The sequence below is a fragment of the Bubalus kerabau genome, chromosome 1 (assembly GCF_029407905.1).
Source record: "Bubalus kerabau isolate K-KA32 ecotype Philippines breed swamp buffalo chromosome 1, PCC_UOA_SB_1v2, whole genome shotgun sequence".
Lineage (NCBI taxonomy): Eukaryota > Metazoa > Chordata > Mammalia > Artiodactyla > Bovidae > Bubalus > Bubalus kerabau.
This window is the reverse complement of record NC_073624.1, coordinates 162,462,462-162,482,079: the sequence shown is the minus strand read 5'-3', so window position 1 is coordinate 162,482,079 and position 19,618 is coordinate 162,462,462. Positions and strand designations below refer to the sequence as shown.

The following is a 19,618-nucleotide window of genomic DNA, read 5'->3' as shown; positions in this document are numbered from 1 at the left end:
GCTTCACAATACTTCCGAGGGCATAATATCCTTTTCCATAAAACATTCAGTTAACAGGACCAATTACTTTACATAAAACCTGCTTAAACTTTCACTTGGAACTTTCACCTTAATCCATCAACCCAAGCATTACTATTTTCTCTCAATCTAAAAGGGGCCCTAGTTTAGGACTTGTTCATCAACATGTTTTGATACCAAAGTACATGGATGTCTCTGTCAAGGACTACAGAAAGGTCTCTTCTACAGCTGGTGACTCTTTCACCCACTCACTCCTCCCCAGAGGGTAAGAGCCAAGGGACCGTGTCCCTTTTGTCCATCTATCTTCATTTTGTCTAATCTACCAGATTACTGTCCCAGGTGATTCCAGGTCAGAGTCCTCGTTTTCATCTTTGTCAGCTTTTAAAATTCCTTCAAACTGAGATAAATAGAATGGTGTAGCTGAGGTCCCTTTGGGGTTGCAGAACCAGCATCGGCTCCTCTTGGGACACTCAACATTCAACAGTGTGGCATTAACATCTTCATCTTAACCTCATCAGTGTCCCATATATTCACCCCACTTCTCATAAACATCAGCCCCTACTGGGACAAATCCCTTGGCTCTCCCTTTCTGTTTTCCTCCTTTTTCTTGTTAATGACTTTTTTTTCCTTTACCTTTAATATCAATAAGGGAAACTAAGACAGCAAATCTAATAAGGTTTCTTAGGCAGATGCTTGGTTTTACAACAGTATGGTTTCATGAGGTGCCCATGTAAAAGGAGTCCTCTTAATCACAAGAGTTGATATGACCTGACTATGGGGCATATTCAGTAGAAAAATAATACAATCATCATAAAGTCAATCCAGCATGGCTTGTTACAGAGGGCACAGCCCTGTCATCTGTTGCCGGGAGCTGGCATATTGCATATTGAGTGAAGATCTGGAATAGCTCAACTAGAATTCTATCACTGCCGGGGGCCAGGGTGAGGCACTCCGCCCGTGGCAAAGGTCATGAGGAAGGAGGCTCGGCATATGCAAAGGCGGGATCGAGCCTCAGGAGTCCCCCTGGAAATTCTCGAGCATCTACCCCCAAAACCAGAGTCTGCCTACTTTCTGCTTTGTGCTTTCACCTACACCTCTGACTTTACGGGGGGCTGTCCCCCACTACCTCTCTCTGAAAAGAGAGTTAGCTTACAGCTCCAGTTAATAATTCCTGGGTGTGACAGTGTTTCAACCTACAAACTCCTTTGGAAGTCCTCTAGCCTGCCTGAATAGGTTTTTCCGGCCACATGTGATTGTTCAGAGCCTCTCAACTGTGAGAGGCAGGAGATGTTCTAAACTGTCTAAACACAGATTATTTTGAGTAGTTAAAAGATTGATTAGAAATTGTATTGGTGAAGGGTTTTTCACTTGTCGGGCCAATGTTTGCTGCTAAGTCTCCATACTCCTTACCTACTGTGTCCTTGGCAGTGTATTGATTGATATAATGGGTGTATAGAAATGTAAAATGCAGCTTTGCCCAGTGCTTTTTTGGAGGCTGGTGCCTGACTTTGGAATAATCACCTTTAGAGAAAAATAAGTTTCTTAAAATGTTAACAGGCCTCCTGGCCAGAAGATGATGTAAATCACCTGAACTTTTGCATATGATAAGTTTGAAAGCCTGGCTTCAATTAGAACCAGGAACTGCTGTCCTTGCATGACTCCACCCCTTCCCTCATTATCCTCTATGCACAACTTAAGGTATAAAACTACTTTGGAAAATAAAGTACGCCCCTTTTTTTTGTTCACCAAAATTTGGTCTCCCCATGTCGTTCTTTCTTTCACCTTCTGGCTGAATTTTTCCTCTGAGGCGGGGAAGCTCGTCAAGCCTACTAATTTTGCCTGGGCTTCTAAGATCCGACAGGGGAGGCCTTAGTGTCTCCTCTCCTTCGGGAGAACGGGAGGACGCCTGCGGCCTTCGTAGGTGACATTAATTCCCTGCTTTGGAATTTTATTCAGCCTCTTTTCTACACTGAATTTCCTCACTGAGCTATCCTCATTCTATTACTCTTTATATCCTTAATTAACGTTTAATTAAGCAGTTGTTTCCTGACCCTCGCCTACGCCGTCTCTCCTTCGAATACCGTGGATCAGCTGGGAGCCGGCAATCTGTGATGTTCCACTTGGCATTTATGGAAGAAACACAGTCTCTCTTCTCAGGTACTCAGACTACAGTCAGTTTTATCCAGTCCACCAGGCTACCCACTCCCCCAGGTAACCTACTATGAACAGCCATCTGTGATGGTTCTATAGTGAGCTGCGGGTCCTACCTATATCAACCCAATACTCTTTCAGTCAGTCAAATTAGATGTAGCATATTTCATTTTTTTCTGACACCAGCTACAATGACTTTCGACATTAGCTATCCAGAGTTAGCACAAACTTCACAGGTTAATGGGACAGTCTTACACAAGACTAACATTTAATTCAGACACCATTGGCCAAAAAATCTCAGGGGTTCCCAGGCCCTGTACTTCCTAACTGACTACAAACTTGGAGGTTCCCAATACTCCCTCAAGGCTTCCCTGGTAGCTGAGCGGTAAAGAATCTGCCCACAAAAACTCAGGAGATGCTCGTTTGATCCCTGGGTCAGGAAGATCCCCTGGAGGAGGAAATGGCAACCCATTCCAGTATTCTTACCTGGGAAATCCCACAGACAGAGGAGACTGGTGGGCTACGGTCCACGGGGTCGCAAAAGAGTCGGGCATGACTTAGCAACTAAACAACAAACTACTCCATCAGGCTGTTCACCAGAACAACTTACAACACTCAGCAAAGGAATATACTTTATGATTACACTTGTATTATAGTCCACAACATGGTATAAATCATGACCAGCCAAAAGAAGAGACACACGGGGCAAAGCCTAGGGTGGTCCCAAACGTGAAGCTTCCGTGTTCCCTCTCCATGGAGTCAGAATAGGTCACCTCCTTGGCAAACTGATGAATGACAATAGGCAGAAAGTATGGCTAACCAGGGACATGCACCTGGGATTCGGTATCCAGACTTTTCATTGGAGTTTCGTTACAAAGACACGTGAGCTTGAATCATGGGCCACATGATTAAAGCAATCTCCAGCCCAGTTCCCTTGCTCCCTGGAGGTCAAACTATCAGAGGGCTCAACACCCCAACTTTCTAACTGCATGTTTGGTTTTTCTTGCATGCCCTACCCCCAGCCTGAGTTACCTTGTAAGCATAAACTATCAGGACCCACCATGAACAAAAACACCCCTATCACTTGGGAAATTCCAAAGATGTAGAGGCTCCCACACAAAAACTGAGAACAAAGTCAGCTGAATTCTTTATTATACAACACAAGACTTAGTATAAGACAAAACAAGGCAATAATTAAGACAGTATGTTACTGGCGAAAGAACAGACACACAGATCAACAAAACAGAACAGTGAGCTCAAAGGAGGCCCACACACATACATACACTCAACAGATTCTGACAAAAGAGCAATGGTAACTCAATGCAGAAAGTACAGTCTTCTCAACAAATAGTGCTCAAACTCTTAGACAAAACTTCTTGCAAAAAAATTAACCCAAACATGGGTGTTACATAAAAACTAACTCAATATGGCTTACAAACGAAAATGCAAAATATAAGACAATAAAACTTACTGAAGTAAACAAAGTAGAAAAACTAAATGACCTTGCATTTGGTGATGATTTTTAACAATACAACCTACAGCATGATCTGTGAAAGAAAAAAAATTAAGTTGGAATTTATTAAAACTTTGCTCTGTGAAAGACACTTTAAAGAGGATGAAAAGACAAGGCATAGGCTGGGAGAGACACATGCAAATCACATATCTAATAAAAGACACATCTGAAGCATACAAAGAACTCTTAAAATTCAATAACAAGAAATCAGGTAGCCGTGGTGCAAGCCGCAGCCCGGTGGGTCGAGCCCGTGCTGGGAGCCGAGCTGCTGGAGCTTGGCTGAGCTGCTGAAGCCCGTTTCCTTCTCTGTGACGTGTGGCCAACAGTGTGCATCTCCTGGGGATGTCATGTGACTATATGCAGAAAGGAGACCTGGATCTGTGACACAGCGTCTATGGACAACTCCAGAGTAATGAATCAGTGTGCCTTTAGAGGAATGGAAGAAAACACAGAAAGGTAGAGGAACTGTTCATCTTTAACGTAGACGTTTTATCAATGGTGCTGTATAGAAGGAGAAGTTTTGAAACTACTGTAAAAATAAGACCAATAACTGGAAGCAGGAGGCTTAAGTCCAAACCCTGACTCCAGGGAACTCCTGACTCCAAGGAACATTAATTGACAGGAGCTCATCAAACGCCTCCATACCGACACTGAAACCAAGCACCACACAAGGGCCAACAAGTTCCAGGGCAAGACATACCAAGCAAATTCTCCAGCAACAAAGGAACACAGCCCTGAGCTCCAAGATACAGGCTGCCCAAAGCCACCCCAAAGCCATATACATCTCATAACTCATTACTGGACACTTCATTGCACTCCAGAGAGAAGAATTCCAGCTCCACCCACCAGAACACCGACACAAGCTTCCCTAACCAGGAAACCTTGACAAACCACCTGTACAAACCCACACACAGTGAGGAAACGCCACAATAAAGAGAACTCCACAAACTGCCAGAATACAGAAAGGACACCCCAAACTCAGCAATTTAAACAAGATGAAGAGACAGAGGAATACCCAGCAGATAAAGGAACAGGATAAATGCCCACCAAACCAAACAAAAGAGGAAGAGATAGGGAATCTACCTGATAAAGAATTCCAAATAATGATAGTGAAATTGATCCAAAATCTTGAAATCAAAATGGAATCACAGATAAATAGCCTGGAGACAAGGATTGAGAAGATGCAAGAAAGGTTTAACAAGGACCTAGAAGAAATAAAAAAGAGTCAAAATATAATGAATAATGCAATAAACGAAATTAAAAACACTCTGGAGGCAACAAATAGTAGAATAACAGAGGCAGAAGATAGGATTAGTGAATTAGAAGATAGAATGGTAGAAATAAATGAATCAGAGAGGAAAAAAGAAAAACGAATTAAAAGAAATGAGGACAATCTCAGAGACCTCCAGGACAATATTAAACACTACAACATTTGAATCATAGGGGTCCCAGAAGAAGAAGACAAAAAGAAAGACCATGAGAAAATACTTGAGGAGATAATAGTTGAAAATTTCCCTATAATGGGGAAGGAAATAATCACCCAAGTCCAAGAAACCCAGAGAGTCCCAAACAGGATAAACCCAAGGCAAAACACCCCAAGACACATATTAATCAAATTAACAAAGATCAAACACAAAGAACAAATATTAAAAGCAGCAAGGGAAAAACAACAAATAACACACAAGGGAATTCCCATAAGGATAACAGCTGATCTTTCAATAGAAACTCTTCAAGCCAGGAGGAAATGGCAAGACATACTTAAAATGATGAAAGAAAATAACCTACAGCCCAGATTATTGTACCCAGCAAGGATCTCATTCAAGTATGAAGGAGAAATCAAAAGCTTTTCAGACAAGCAAAAGCTGAGAGAATTCTGCACCACCAAACCAGCTCTCCAACAAATACTAAAGGATATTCTCTAGACAGGAAACACAAAATCGGTGTATAAATTCGAACCCAAAACAATAAAGTAAATGGCAACGGGATCATACTTATCAGTAATTACCTTAAACATAAATGGGTTGAATGCCCCAACCAAAAGACAAAGACTGGCTGAATGGATACAAAAACAAGACCCCCACATATGTTGTCTACAAGAGACCCACCTCAAAACAGGGGACACATACAGATTGAAAGTGAAGGGCTGGAAAAAGATTTTCCATGCAAATAGGAACCAAAAGAAAGCAGGAGTAGCAATACTCATATCAGATAAAATAGACTTTAAAACAAAGGCTGTGAAAAGAGACAAAGATGGTCACTACATAATGATCAAATAGTGGGAGACTTTAATACCCTTTAATACCCCACTCACACCTATGGATAGATCCACTAAACAGAAAATTAACAAGGAAACACAAACTTTAAACGATACAATAGACCAGTTAAACCTAATTGATATCTATAGGACATTTCATCCCAAAACAATGAATTTCACCTTTTTCTCAAGCGCACACGGAACCTTCTCCAGGATAGATCACATCCTGGGCCATAAATCTAGCCTTGGTAAATTCAAAAAAATAGAAATCATTCCAAGCATCTTTTCTGACCACAATGCAATAAGATTAGATCTCAATTACAAGAGAAAAACTATTAAAAATTCCAACATATGGAGGCTGAACAACACGCTGCTGAATACCAACAAATCACAGAAGAAATCAAAAAAGAAATCAAAATTTGCACAGAAATGAATGAAAATGAAAACACAACAACCCAAAACCTGTGGGACACTGTAAAAGCAGTCCTAAGGGGAAAGTTCATAGCAATACAGGCATACCTCAAGAAATAAGAAAAAAGTCAAATAAATAACCTAACTCTACACCTAAAGCAACTAGAAAAGGAAGAAATGAAGAACCCCAGGGTTAGTAGAAAGAAAGAAATCTTAAAAATTAGAGCAGAAATAAATGCAAAAGAAACAAAAGAGACCATAGCAAAAATCAACAAAGCCAAAAGCTGGTTCTTTGAAAGGATAAATAAAACTGACAAACCATTAGCCAGACTCATCAAGAAACAAAGGGAGAACAATCAAATCAATAAAATTAGAAACGAAAATGGAGAGATCACAACAGACAACACAGAAATACAAAGGATCATAAGAGACTACTATCAACAATTATATGCCAATAAGATGGACAACGTGGAAGAAACGGACAAATTCTTAGAAAACTACAACTTTCCAAAACTGGACCAGGAAGAAATAGAAAATCTTAACAGACCCATCACAAGCATGGAAATTGAAACTGTAATCAGAAATCTTCCAGCAAACAAAAGCCCAGGTCCAGACGGCTTCACAGCTGAATTCTACCAAAAATTTAGAGAGGAGCTAACACCTATCCTGCTCAAACTCTTCCAGAAAATTGCAGAGGAAGGTAAACTTCCAAACTCATTCTATGAGGCCACCATCACCCTAATACCAAAACCTGACAAAGATCCCACAAAAAAAGAAAACTACAGGCCAATATCACTGATAAACATAGATGCAAAGATCCTTAACAAAATTCTAGCAATCAGAATCCAACAACACATTAAAAAGATCATACACCAGGACCAAGTGGGCTTTATCCCAGGGATGCAAGGATTCTTCAATATCCACAAATCAATCAATGTAATACACCACATTAACAAATTGAAAAATAAAAACCATATGATTATCTCAATAGATGCAGAGAAAGCCTTTGACACAATTCAACATCCATTTATGATAAAAACTCTCCAGAAAGCAGGAATAGAAGGAACATACCTCAACATAATAAAAGTTATATATGACAAACCCACAGCAAACATTATCCTCAATGGTGAAAAATTGAAAGCATTTCCTCTAAAGTCAGGAACAAGACAAGGGTGCCCACTTTCACCATTACTATTCAACATAGTTTTGGAAGTTTTGGCCACAGCAATCAGAGCAGAAAAAGAAATAAAAGGAATCCAAATTGGAAAAGAAGAAGTAAAACTCTCACTATTTGCAGATGACATGATCCTCTACATAGAAAACCCTAAAGACTCCACCAGAAAATTACTAGAACTAATCAATGACTATAGTAAAGTTGCAGGATATAAAATCAACACACAGAAATCCCTTGCATTCCTATACACTAATAATGAGAAAACAGAAAGAGAAATTAAGGAAACAATTCCATTCACCATTGCAACGGAAAGAATAAAATACTTAGGAATATATCTACCTAAAGAAACTAAAGACCTATATATAGAAAACTATAAAACACTGGTGAAAGAAATCAAAGAGGACACTAATAGATGGAGAAATATACCATGTTCATGGATTGGAAGAATCAATATAGTGAAAATGAGTATACTACCCAAAGCAATTTATAGATTCAATGCAATCCCTATCAAGCTACCAACGGTATTCTTCACAGAGCTAGAACAAATAATTTCACAATTTGTATGGAAATACAAAAAACCTCGAATAGCCAAAGCTATCTTGAGAAAGAAGAATGGAACTGGAGGAATCAACCTACCTGACTTCAGGCTCTACTACAAAGCCACAGTTATCAAGACAGTATGGTACTGGCACAAAGACAGAAATATTGATCAATGGAACAAAATAGAAAGCCCAGAGATAAATCCATGCACATATGGACACCTTATCTTTGACAAAGGAGGCAAGAATATACAATGGATTAAAGACAATCTCTTTAACAAGTGGTGCTGGGAAATCTGGTCAACCACTTGTAAAAGAATGAAACTAGAACACTTTCTAACACCATACACAAAAATAAACTCAAAATGGATTAAAGATCTCAACATAAGACCAGAAACTATAAAACTCCTAGAGGAGAACATAGGCAAAACACTCTCCAACATTCATCACAGCAGGATCCTCTATGACCCACCTCCCAGAATATTGGAAATAAAAGCAAAAATAAACAAATGGGACCTGATTAAACTTAAAAGCTTCTGCACATCAAAGGAAACTATTAGCAAGGTGAAAAGACAGCAAATGAGGCAAGTGACAAACAACTAATCTCAAAAATATACAAGCAACTCCTACAGCTCAACTCCAGAAAAATAAATGACCCAATCAAAAAATGGGCCAAAGAACTAAACAGACATTTCTCCAAAGAAGACATACAGATGGCTAACAAACACATGAAAAGATGCTCAACATCAGTCATTATCAGAGAAATGCAAATCAAAACCACTATGAGATACCATTTCACACCAGTCAGAATGGCTGCGATCCAAAAGTCTACAAGCAATAAATGCTGGAGAGGATGTGGAGAAAAAGGAACCCTCTTACACTGTTGGTGGGAATGCAAACTAGTACAGCCACTATGGAGAACAGTGTGGAGATTCCTTAAAAAACTGAAAATAGAACTGCCTTACGATCCAGCAATCCCACTGCTGGGCATACACACTGAGGAAACCAGAAGGGAAAGAGACACGTGTACCCCAATGTTCATCGCAGCACTGTTTATAATAGCCAGGACATGGAAGCAACCTCGATGTCCATCAGCAGATGAATGGATAAGAAAGCTGTGGTACATATACACAATGGAGTACTACTCAGGCATTAAAAAGAACACATTTGAATCAGTTCTAATGAGGTGGATGCAACTGGAGCCTATTATACAGAGTGAAGTAAGCCAGAAAGAAAAACACCAATACAGTATACTAACGCATATATATGGAATTTAGAAAGATGGTAACAATAACCCTGTGTACGAGACAGCAAAAGAGACACTGATGTATAGAACAGTCTTATGGACTCTGTGGGAGAGGGAGAGGGTGGGAAGATTTGGGAGAATGGCATTGAAACGTGTAATATCATGTATGAAACGAGTTGCCAGTCCAGGTTCAATGCACGATACTGGATGCTTGGGGCTGGTGCACTGGGACGACCCAGAGGGATGGTGTGGGGAGGGAGGAGGGAGGAGGGTTCAGGATGGGGAGCACATGTATACCTGAGGCGGATTCATTTTGATGTTTGGCAAAACTAATACAGTGCTTCAGGTTTAAAAATAAAATAAAATAAAAAAAAAAAAAAAGAAACTCAAAAAAAAAAATCAATTTAAAAATGGACAAAAGATACTAAATTGACATTTAAAGATATACAGATGACAAACACATGATAAACGTTCTGCTGTTAGGGAATTTCCAAATTTAAAACAATAACAGAATACTACTGTATACCTATTAGAATGCCTAAAAACAAAACACTGACGATAGCAATTGCTGGTGAGAACAGAGAACTAGAACTCTCACACACTGTCAGTGGGAATGCAATTTGATACAGCCACTTTGCAAAACAGATTGGTAATTTCTTATAAGGCTAAACAGTCTTACCACATGATTGAGCAATTGCACTCTGGTATTTTCCCAAATGAAATGAAAACACCTGTCCACATAAATACCTGCAGGTCAATTACAGCAGCTTTATTCAGAATGGCCAAATATGAAGCAACCAAAATGTCCTTTGATAGCTGTGGTAATCCATACAATGTAATATTATTCATCAATAAAAAGAAATGAAGTACCAAGCCATAAAAAGATATGGATCAGTCTTAAACGCATATTGCTAAATGAAAGAAGCCAATATGAAAAAGCTATATGGTGTATGATTTTAATTATATGGCATTCTTTAAAAGGCAAAATTATAGAGATGTTCCATATACATTAGTGTTTGCAAGGGGTTCGTTGCAGGGAGGGATAAATACATGAAATGTAGGGACATTTTAGGATGGTGAAACTATTCTTTATGAAATAAGACATTATGCATTTGTCAAAATTCAGTGATCTTTACAGCACACAGAGTAAATCTTAATGCATATGATTTTTTTTTTTAAGTTTATGAAACCACCTCACTGAAGGAGGTGAGGGGAATAAATCACTATCCTAAGTAACTGTGGAAATGAATGGAGCCCAAAAGGCTAAAGGCAAAGCAATTCTACGTAAGCACCTTACTCTAATTGATAAAGGTATGTCCTGTAAGGGTACAAATTAACAATTCTGAAGTGACTACTCATTTAGGTTAGAACAGCAACTTCAATAACTCCTGTGTTAGTTGCTCAGTTGTATCCAACTCTTTCTGACCCCATGGACTGTAGCCCAGCAAGCTCCTCTGTCCATGGTGTTCTCCAGGCAAGAATATTGGAGTGGGTAGCCATTTCCTTCTCCAGGGGATCTTCCGGACCCAGGGATTGAACCCGGGTCTCCTACATTGCAGGCAGACTTTACCATCTGAGCCACCAGGGAAGCCCAAATTTCATTTAATTGTAAACGCATTTAACTACTCAGCCTCAGCATCCTCATTAACTATAACTAGTTCATAATGTCTATCTGATCCAACTCGTGGAATTCAGTATTTTATTCATGCTGCTGCTGCTGCTAAGTCGCTTCAGTCGTGTCCAACTCTGTGCGACCCCATAGACGGCAGCCCACCAGGCTCCCCCGTCCCTGGGATTCTCCAGGCAAGAACACTGGAGTGGGTTGCTATTTCCTTCTCCAATGCATGAAAGTGAAAAGTGAAAGTGAAGTTGCTCAGTCGTGTCGAACTCTTAGCGACCCCATGGACTGCAGCCCACCAGGCTCCTCCGTCCATGGGATTTTCCAGGCAAGAGTACTAGAGTGGGGTGCCATTGCCTTCTCCGATATTACTAATTATGCATCTACTCTATGCCAGGTTCTCTGCTAGGCAAAAAGGACTTCGTAGTGAACTATTTATTCTTTTTATTTTTCTTTAACAAACTACTTTTAAATTCACTTTTTCTCTGAAATGGGGGCTTTGACCGAGAAGTTTTAGATAGTCCAATAATTCCATGTTTGTGAAAACTGAAAAACTGTGCAGAAAAAAACATTCTACTCATGGTCTTAATATACAGACTGGAAGTATGTATAAAGATCTAAAATATAGATGTTGATATAAAATTTAAATTATATCTGCCTTATTCTAAAACCTGATTTGTAAACATTTGTCTTTCTGATTTGAGATGTAAGATTCTTCTTCCTTTTCACTTTCTTAATTTCATAGCTTCATCTCTAACCACTCTCTACTTCACACATCATATTCTAAGCAATGCAGATATTCCTCTCATACATCATGATTTTGTGGTCCCTCCAGGTACATGCTATTCTTTATGCCCAAAACACTCACCTTCCCTTTTCTTTGACCAACTGGTCAACTTTGTATCCATTCTTCAAAACTCAACTCAACTGTCACTTCCTCATAACATATCATACATATGCTAACACAGCATGCATGATATCACTTAAAAACTACACTATGACTGTATATTTATAATCACTTTTCATACTAGATTTTAAAGCCATAAAGAATAAAGACAGCCTTACATATATTCAGTAACTTTAGCACTGAACAGTATGCCTGAGACATACCAGAAGCTCAATAAATAATTACTGAATTGAACTTCATATTAAACAGTTTTAATTTATGAGAAGTAATAATAATACAGAATGAAGAAAAATATTATGTTTAAAGGGTCACAACAACTATATAAAATAAACTTAAACTCTGTTTTTAAACCTAAAAGATACATTAACAGGCCAAGAAGCTATGTTAGTAATTAAATGGGCATGGCAGATTCACTAGTCCAGCCAATAAAAAGGAAATTAAGAAAAATTTAGTTTCCTCAACTCATTCTGTCCCCTTATTTGTAATAGATCCCTTCCATGAGTTCAAGTTCTGCATTCTGTATCACAGCATACTGAAAGTATGTATCAGAGCATACTGAAAGTATCACTGTCAGTTTGACATGTTCATTTACCTATATTAGGTCGGTCTCAACTTTCTGTAAGCTGTCCCTCCACTATCAGTCTATGCTAATGTCACATTTTTAGCTATTTGCAACTTGCTATTATGACACGTGGTACCTTAGAAACTTACTCTGTAAATAGGTTATGTCACAATGTGTATGGAAAAACTATTGAATATTAAACATTATATTTAGTTTTAAGTGTTTCTATTTATTTTGAATTAAATGGCACATCATCATGACACTGTTTCAACAAGTATATATTGAGTTCTTATTTAGTGCCAGAAACCTAGAAGAGTGATGAGAGAGAGATGTCATCACTATATTCAAGACACGTAGTAGGATCTGGAAATCAAAAGCAAATAGATAGACCAGTATAAAGTAGAAGAGGCCATGGAGAGCCACTCAAGTAGTTCAGGTTTGACATTATAAGGATTGGGAAAACCATCAGGAAAATAAGTCAAACTGGCAATTTAGGATGATTTTGGCAGAATGAATGAGAACAGCAGAACCAATCCTAACTTTTAAAAGTGAGGAGGTAACACTTTTCTCCCTTACAGTCAATGAGTAATGGAATTTAATCACTTGTACCCTCTAAACCCACTTTCAAAATTGCAGATTCCTCGAAGCTGCCCTCTTCCACCACTTTAGTCCAAGCCACTACCATCCCTCACATGAATGACAGCTTCCAGCCACTGTTTGCCTCTCTTCTAGTTCAATCTTTACACAAAGTATTCTGAAAATGTAAATCAAGTTATGCTCCTTTCCAGCTTAAAACCAACATTCTTCCAATCACATATATCCTTTTCACCAACTTACTGTATTCCCTGGGCCAACTAAGCCTAACCATCATTTTCTAAAAAAGCCTTATTTAACACCCACACCAGACCAGGTGTTCCAGCAATATACTTTCACTTGGTAATTTTCCTTAGCAGCACTTTCCTCACTTATCAATTGCAGAAAATGAATGACTTAGCTAAATGCTTCAACTACATGTGCCTCAACAGAATGTAAGCACTAAAACAGAACCTGCAGCAGTCTTGATCACTGTATCCTCAGTGCTCTGCCCATGACGGTCACTCAAATATGTTAAATATATCGATGGCTGCCTCCCACTGGGAGCCAGAGGATGACAGCTTAGCAAGGAGAACACAGAAAACTGAATGCCTAAGAGGTTTCCATAGACTTTTATTTGGTTTAAAAAGTTAATCTCTGAATCTTTAAAATGTATTTTCAGTGTTCTAATATGAGGGTCAGCAAACTATTTCTTAAAGCTCAGACAGTAAATATTTTTATGTTTGTGTGCAATACAGTCTCTGTTGTAACTACTCAGCACTGCCAGAGTAGCACAAAAGCAGCCAGACTACATGTAAATTTATTGTAAAAATTTATCTACATATATAAATATACATAAATTTATTTACAAAAATATTCATTGGAAGGACTGATGCTGAAGCTGAAACTCCAATACTCTGGCCACCTGATGCGAAGAACTGACTCACCAGAAAAGACCCTGCTGGGAGATTGAAGGCAGGAGGAGAAGGGGACAACAGTGGATGAGATGATTGGATGGCATCACCGACTCGATGGGAGTTGGTGATGGACAAGGACGTCTGGCATGCGGCAGTCCACGGGGTCGCAAAGAGTCAGACACAACTGAGAACTGAACTGAACTGATTTACAAATGAGTGGACAGCCTCAAGGCTGTAGCCTGCTGACTCCTGTTAATACACCCCAAAGAAACAGTAGACAGAAATTAAACCAAGCACAGTAAAACTAAATATGACAAATACAAACCAAATTGATATTCTGGTATTCCTCTGCTACATTTCTAGACCACAGGTAATTTCAAAATTCAGTGCAAAAAAAACCTAGGGAAGTCCTATTCCCAATAAGTTACTGCAAGGAATATTATGACATTTAGCATACATTTAAGTTTGAATAAAGTCTAGCAACATCAGTCACCAAGGTAGCAACCCAAACCTAGACAGCTGTTCCCTTACAAATGCACAGGTAAAGAAATGTGCAATAAAAGGTGTTGGCATCATGAGTCATAACTACTTACTGATTGTCAAAAGCTTCCAAGCTAGAGTTTGAATCTACATTTTAAAATGAGAAAGGTTCTATCTAAATGATAAGGACGTTAAACCTGCCTACTATATGAAGATAAGTCAAGGCTGATAGAACAAAAAAAGAAAGCCAGGAACATCTGGTTCAACCACTTCTTTAGTCTTCCATAAAAATCCTTCCAAAAATAAAAGCAGTCCATGTGATGATTTAAAATTATCAATCCCTAAATATTTAAGGGTCAGGAAATCAGTCATTGTGACATCTGAATTCAATTCCCCTGCAATGGGAGCGCTTATATTGGTCACAGCACCACAGCAAAGATGGTTCTGAGTACGGTTCGCTGTACTCACAACAGCAGAAAATGCTTCTGCTTAAAGCTGTGCACATACAGTATGATTCTGACAATATTTACTAGCAAAAAAAAAAAAAAAAAAATGCTGTATTTCCTGTTCAAAAAGGTTAAATATCAACTAAAAGTTTACTGAGTTTTAAAATGCTCGGTTATCCTGAGTAGATATAAGGCTGAAAATCAAGAATACCAGACTGAGAGTACGCTAGTTCCCAACCTATCAATATCAATTTACTCAACCCACCTAAATTCAACCAAATCTGAAGAGTTACTAACTGGTCCGTAGCTACTTCAAACGATTCTTATAGAAATATGGAAAGATGATAAACAAAGAGGACACTGCAGTGAACAAAGGTGTTTGAATCAAAGGCACTTTGAACAAAGGCACTTTGAATCAGTGCCTATGTCAGAGCCCTCGAGACCATCCCCAACGTTAGATGGTTCACAGGAAGGACTCACAGGGCTCAGCAGTCATATATACTCGTTTTGTTTCATGTCCATATGTGTTCCGGCACAAGGACATGAAACAAAACGAGAAAAGGAAAAATCATATGGGGCAGAATTGAAGAAAGGAAGCATTAGCTTTGAGTCCCCTCCCAGCAGAATCAATGTTCATGCTCAATTCTTCCAACAAGTTGCAACAACACATGAAAAGTGTTGTCTATTACACATGTCCCTAAGAAATTCAGTTGTTTTTGAGGGCTGGTGACATGGGCACCCTCTGCCTAGGATATACGAAAATGTCAGGACCCCAGAAGGAACGCAGGTACACAGCATAAACCAGAGTACAGCTGAGGCACAATGACCCACTCTTACCACTTAGGGGAAGTTCTGTATCACAGTAAGGGAACTGTTTACCAGTAAAGGGTCAGCCTTTCTAAGGACAGGCAATCTCAGCTGCTATGTTAATTCTTTTTTTTTCCACACAGCACCCCAAGTATATTATGAAAGAATATTAATGAAGGTAAATTATTATGCCTCATACCAACTTCAGATGGAAGCCTCAAATGTAAAAAAAATGAAAACAGCAGCATAATAATAAATGGCTAACATTTTCTGAGCTCTTACTATTTCCCTGGCATTAATTATTTTTTATATATGACCTTATTTAAGGTTCACAACAATCCTATGGGGTAGTCTGAGATGATACTCAAAATACTCAACAACCACTATCACATGGCTGCTAAAACATTCAGGCATGTACTTCCCAATATCAGCCCTAGAGATACGTGCTGTTATTATCCCCATTCCATTACAAAAATAAAGGAACAGAGAATCCAAAGGTATACAATTAGTACATTACAGTAATGGGATTTTTAATCTAATTTGCTTCATAGCCCTGGTTCTTAATTATTTGCTATATTACCTCTCAACATACTCGGAGAAGGCAATGGCACCCCATTCCAGTATTCTTGCCTGGAAAATCCCATGGATGGAGGGCCTGGTAGGCTGCGGTCCATGGGGTCGCTAAGAGTCGGACACAACTGAGCAACTTCACTTTCACTTTTCACTTTCATGCATTGGAGAAGGAAATGGCAACCCACTCCAGGGTTGTTGCCTGGAGAATCCCAGGGACGGGGGAGCCTGGTGGGCTGCAGTCTATGGGGTCCCACGGAGTTGGACACGACTGAAGCGACTTAGCAGCCGCAGCAGCAGCAGCTCTCAACATACCAAGTATTTTGTATGGCCCCAGGACTAGAAAACGATGTCTTATACACACACACAGTAAAAACTGTAAAGGAAAACAATACTAAACTTATTTACACGAAAATTTAAAACCATACATGATAAAGGCAACAAAAATGTATAAATAAAACTGGTAAAATATACTAATTCTGAAAAAAAGAAGCCTTAAGACAAAAGGCATAATGAGGGTTACAGAAGATCACTACATGATGACTGGAAGTCCAATTTACCAAGGAAACAACTCTAAATAAGTACACACCTAATAAAATTAATTTAAAGTAGAAAAAACAAAAAGTTGGTAGAATTTTAGAGAAAAATGGTAAACCCACTATCACACTCTTTTCAACTTAATTCTCCATCCTTTCTCAAATTGTCTTCCTCTTAGATCCAAAGAGAATGACACACAGATACCATTCCATTCCAGAGCACAGAATGAATATTTTTGTTTACCATCTCATATACACAGGCGAAATAACCAAGAAGGAAATTCGTGAATTGTAGAGACTAATGGTCAATTCAGATATGCACTGAACTCTTCCAGAGGCTATCTCATCATTTAAGTAATGAACCGTCTGAAAAATGTCCAGTACCAGGTGGCTGACTGCTGCCATCTGCTGGACTCAATGCTCATTTCAATTCCAATCATATTCACTTAAAAAGTTCTATCTAGTAAGACAGCACGTAACGCTCTTGAACTGTAATCTTTTCTGAACTTCCTTTATCTAAAGAAATAAGAGATGATGCCTCTAAATTAAGTATGTGTCCTCTCCATGTCTGTGCAATTTAACAAGTTTCTGGAAATGACCTTTATTTTTTTTCCAAATCACAGGTTTACATGGAGACAGAAAATTCCATCACCTAAAATCTTCCTGGAATTTAATATATCCACAAGGACTACCAGTTTTCCTTACTACTGGAAAATTGTATTTTATATATTAAGTAATCATAGAGATTAGTTTTACTCACACCAATTATGCTTTATTCACATTGCATATAATCCACATTACTAGCAATTTTTCTTAAAATATGCATGTATAAACATATGGTAGGTCTTCCAGTGCTCACCCATGTTCGGTTCCCTTGCCTACCAGGCACACAGGAAAATTACACTTCCTGCCCACTCAATACATAAGATTAACTCAGTTTAGTAAATTGTGAGTAAAAGTACCATATGCCATCTCCAGGCCAAAGCAGTAACTGCATGTGTAAATCCTCTGTCAGTAAACTGCTTGTGTGACATCCTCATTACCAGAGGGACAAAGGGTCTCAGAAGGCCACGATGAAGCCCCAAGATCAAAGTGGCTTAGAACACTAAAGACAGCTGCCCTACAGAGTTGTCCAGACCTACAGGAGACTTTGTAAGAGTAAAAAATAAACTTTCATTTCGTTAGGTCACTGCAAATTGGCATTGAGAATGCCACCACAGCACAGCCTAGCCCAGGGTTTCTCAACAGCAGCGCTCCTGACATCTTGGGCTGGATAATTCTTTGTTGTGGGTGTTATCCTGTGTATTACAGGATGTTAAACAGTATCCCAGTGTCTACCCATTAGTTACCAGCAGCATTCCTCAATGTGACAAAAACATCTCTAGACTGCCTTCCCCTACCTTGAGAAACTGAAAAAGACAATATGCCTATGTGAATATATGCATGTATATTTATTTATGTAGAGCTGACCTTTGAACAACGCAAGGTTAGAGGTGCTGGCCCTCTGCACAGTTGAAAACCCATGGTTAGCTTACAGCTGGCACCCCATCTATGCGGCTCTCCACATCCGCAGCTTCGCATCCACAAACCCAACCAACCACAGGCTGTGTAGTGCTGTAGTGTTTCTACTACTGAAACCAATTTACAGATAAGTAGACCCTCAAAAGTCAAACCCATGTTGTTCAAAGGTCAACTGCATCATGAATGTATATGAGACCATAATTAACTCAGTCTTTGTATGACACAAATATATGCTTCATTATGTATTTAAGACCAGATATTTTGTAGTCTCTTAAGAAATATGAATTCCCATTTCTCAGACGAGGAGAGTTAATTCATAAACTTACAAAAATCCAAACATCCCAAGTCTCTCTAATAGCAAAGTAAACAAAATGTTCCCAAATGGTACATAAATCCATACATACTATGCTGTTCATTTCAGAGGACTCATAGCTCCCAACCGGGTGGACATTTCCAATGGGCTCCAAGCCCTCTTCATCCCACATGTACGTTCCATCAGAGCTATCAGATGGAGAGAGTTCAAATGAAGAACCAGCTCTGTAATCTGTGTCTGGTGAAATCAAGTTATTTCCAGAAGCATGTTTTGAACATTCACTCCTGTCTTCAATTGAATTTTTAAAAGAGAGGGGAAAAAAAGTTATTAGTTCACAAAATATAATTATTTGTTTCAAAAATACAAGCTTTAATAAATTAATATAGCAAAAGAGTTGGCAAAAAAGTATTCATAATTAGTATATTCTAAATCTACACAATAAAAAAATCAAGATGTAAAATCTTAAAAATAACCTACTGAAATATTTCCCAATAAATTTCATTGAGCCATCTTTCACTTCTGCAGTATTTCTGGAAATGTAAATAAAGCCTCATATTCTTTGAATATCTCCTAGGATATTTATTTTTAAGAACTGCCCAGGAAACTCCTTACTCTGTGTTTATCATTTAATCTTGCAGCTGCTTCTTAATAAGGAAATAAATTGCTCCAGCAGTCATTCCTAACTAGAAGACCCTCAAGACAGTCAAGAATTTATACATATCTCAGCGATAGCCTACTCCCTTGATCGGACTACATGCCTCACCCAAATCCTCAGTTTGTTCTTTTTTCAGTCCAGATGGGCAAAGAGATATATTTTCTCCAGTATTCAGCACCAGGATTACCAAGTATAAGAAGAAATGTCAAACAGGTGCTACCTCTCTTCTCTCATTTAAAAAAAAAAAAAAGCTCCTGAAAAAGTATAGCCATTGGATTTGCTAAGCAAGAAAATCTAAGTCTTCCTTGAAAAAAATGAAAATTGTCTAGGATAAAAAATCCATTAGATTGGACATAACGTCTATTAGTCCATTTATGCTTTGGTGAAGCTTTACTCAACACACAGCA

At 38.7% G+C, this 19,618-nt stretch overlaps 1 protein-coding gene across 5 annotated transcripts in view; it reads right to left on the bottom strand.

Moving 5' to 3' along the window:
* CCSER2 (coiled-coil serine rich protein 2) overlaps positions 1-19,618 on the bottom strand; it is a 166,580-nt gene that overhangs the window by 106,654 nt on the left and 40,308 nt on the right. For all 5 annotated transcript variants that reach the window (XR_008699379.1, XM_055537937.1, XM_055537927.1 and 2 more), the window contains one exon: positions 18,648-18,844. Coding sequence is in view for 4 of the 5 variants with exons in the window: in XM_055537937.1 (XP_055393912.1) it covers positions 18,648-18,844 (197 nt within the window). In the remaining variant the exon portion in view is untranslated. The remainder of the gene's footprint in view (positions 1-18,647; positions 18,845-19,618) is intronic.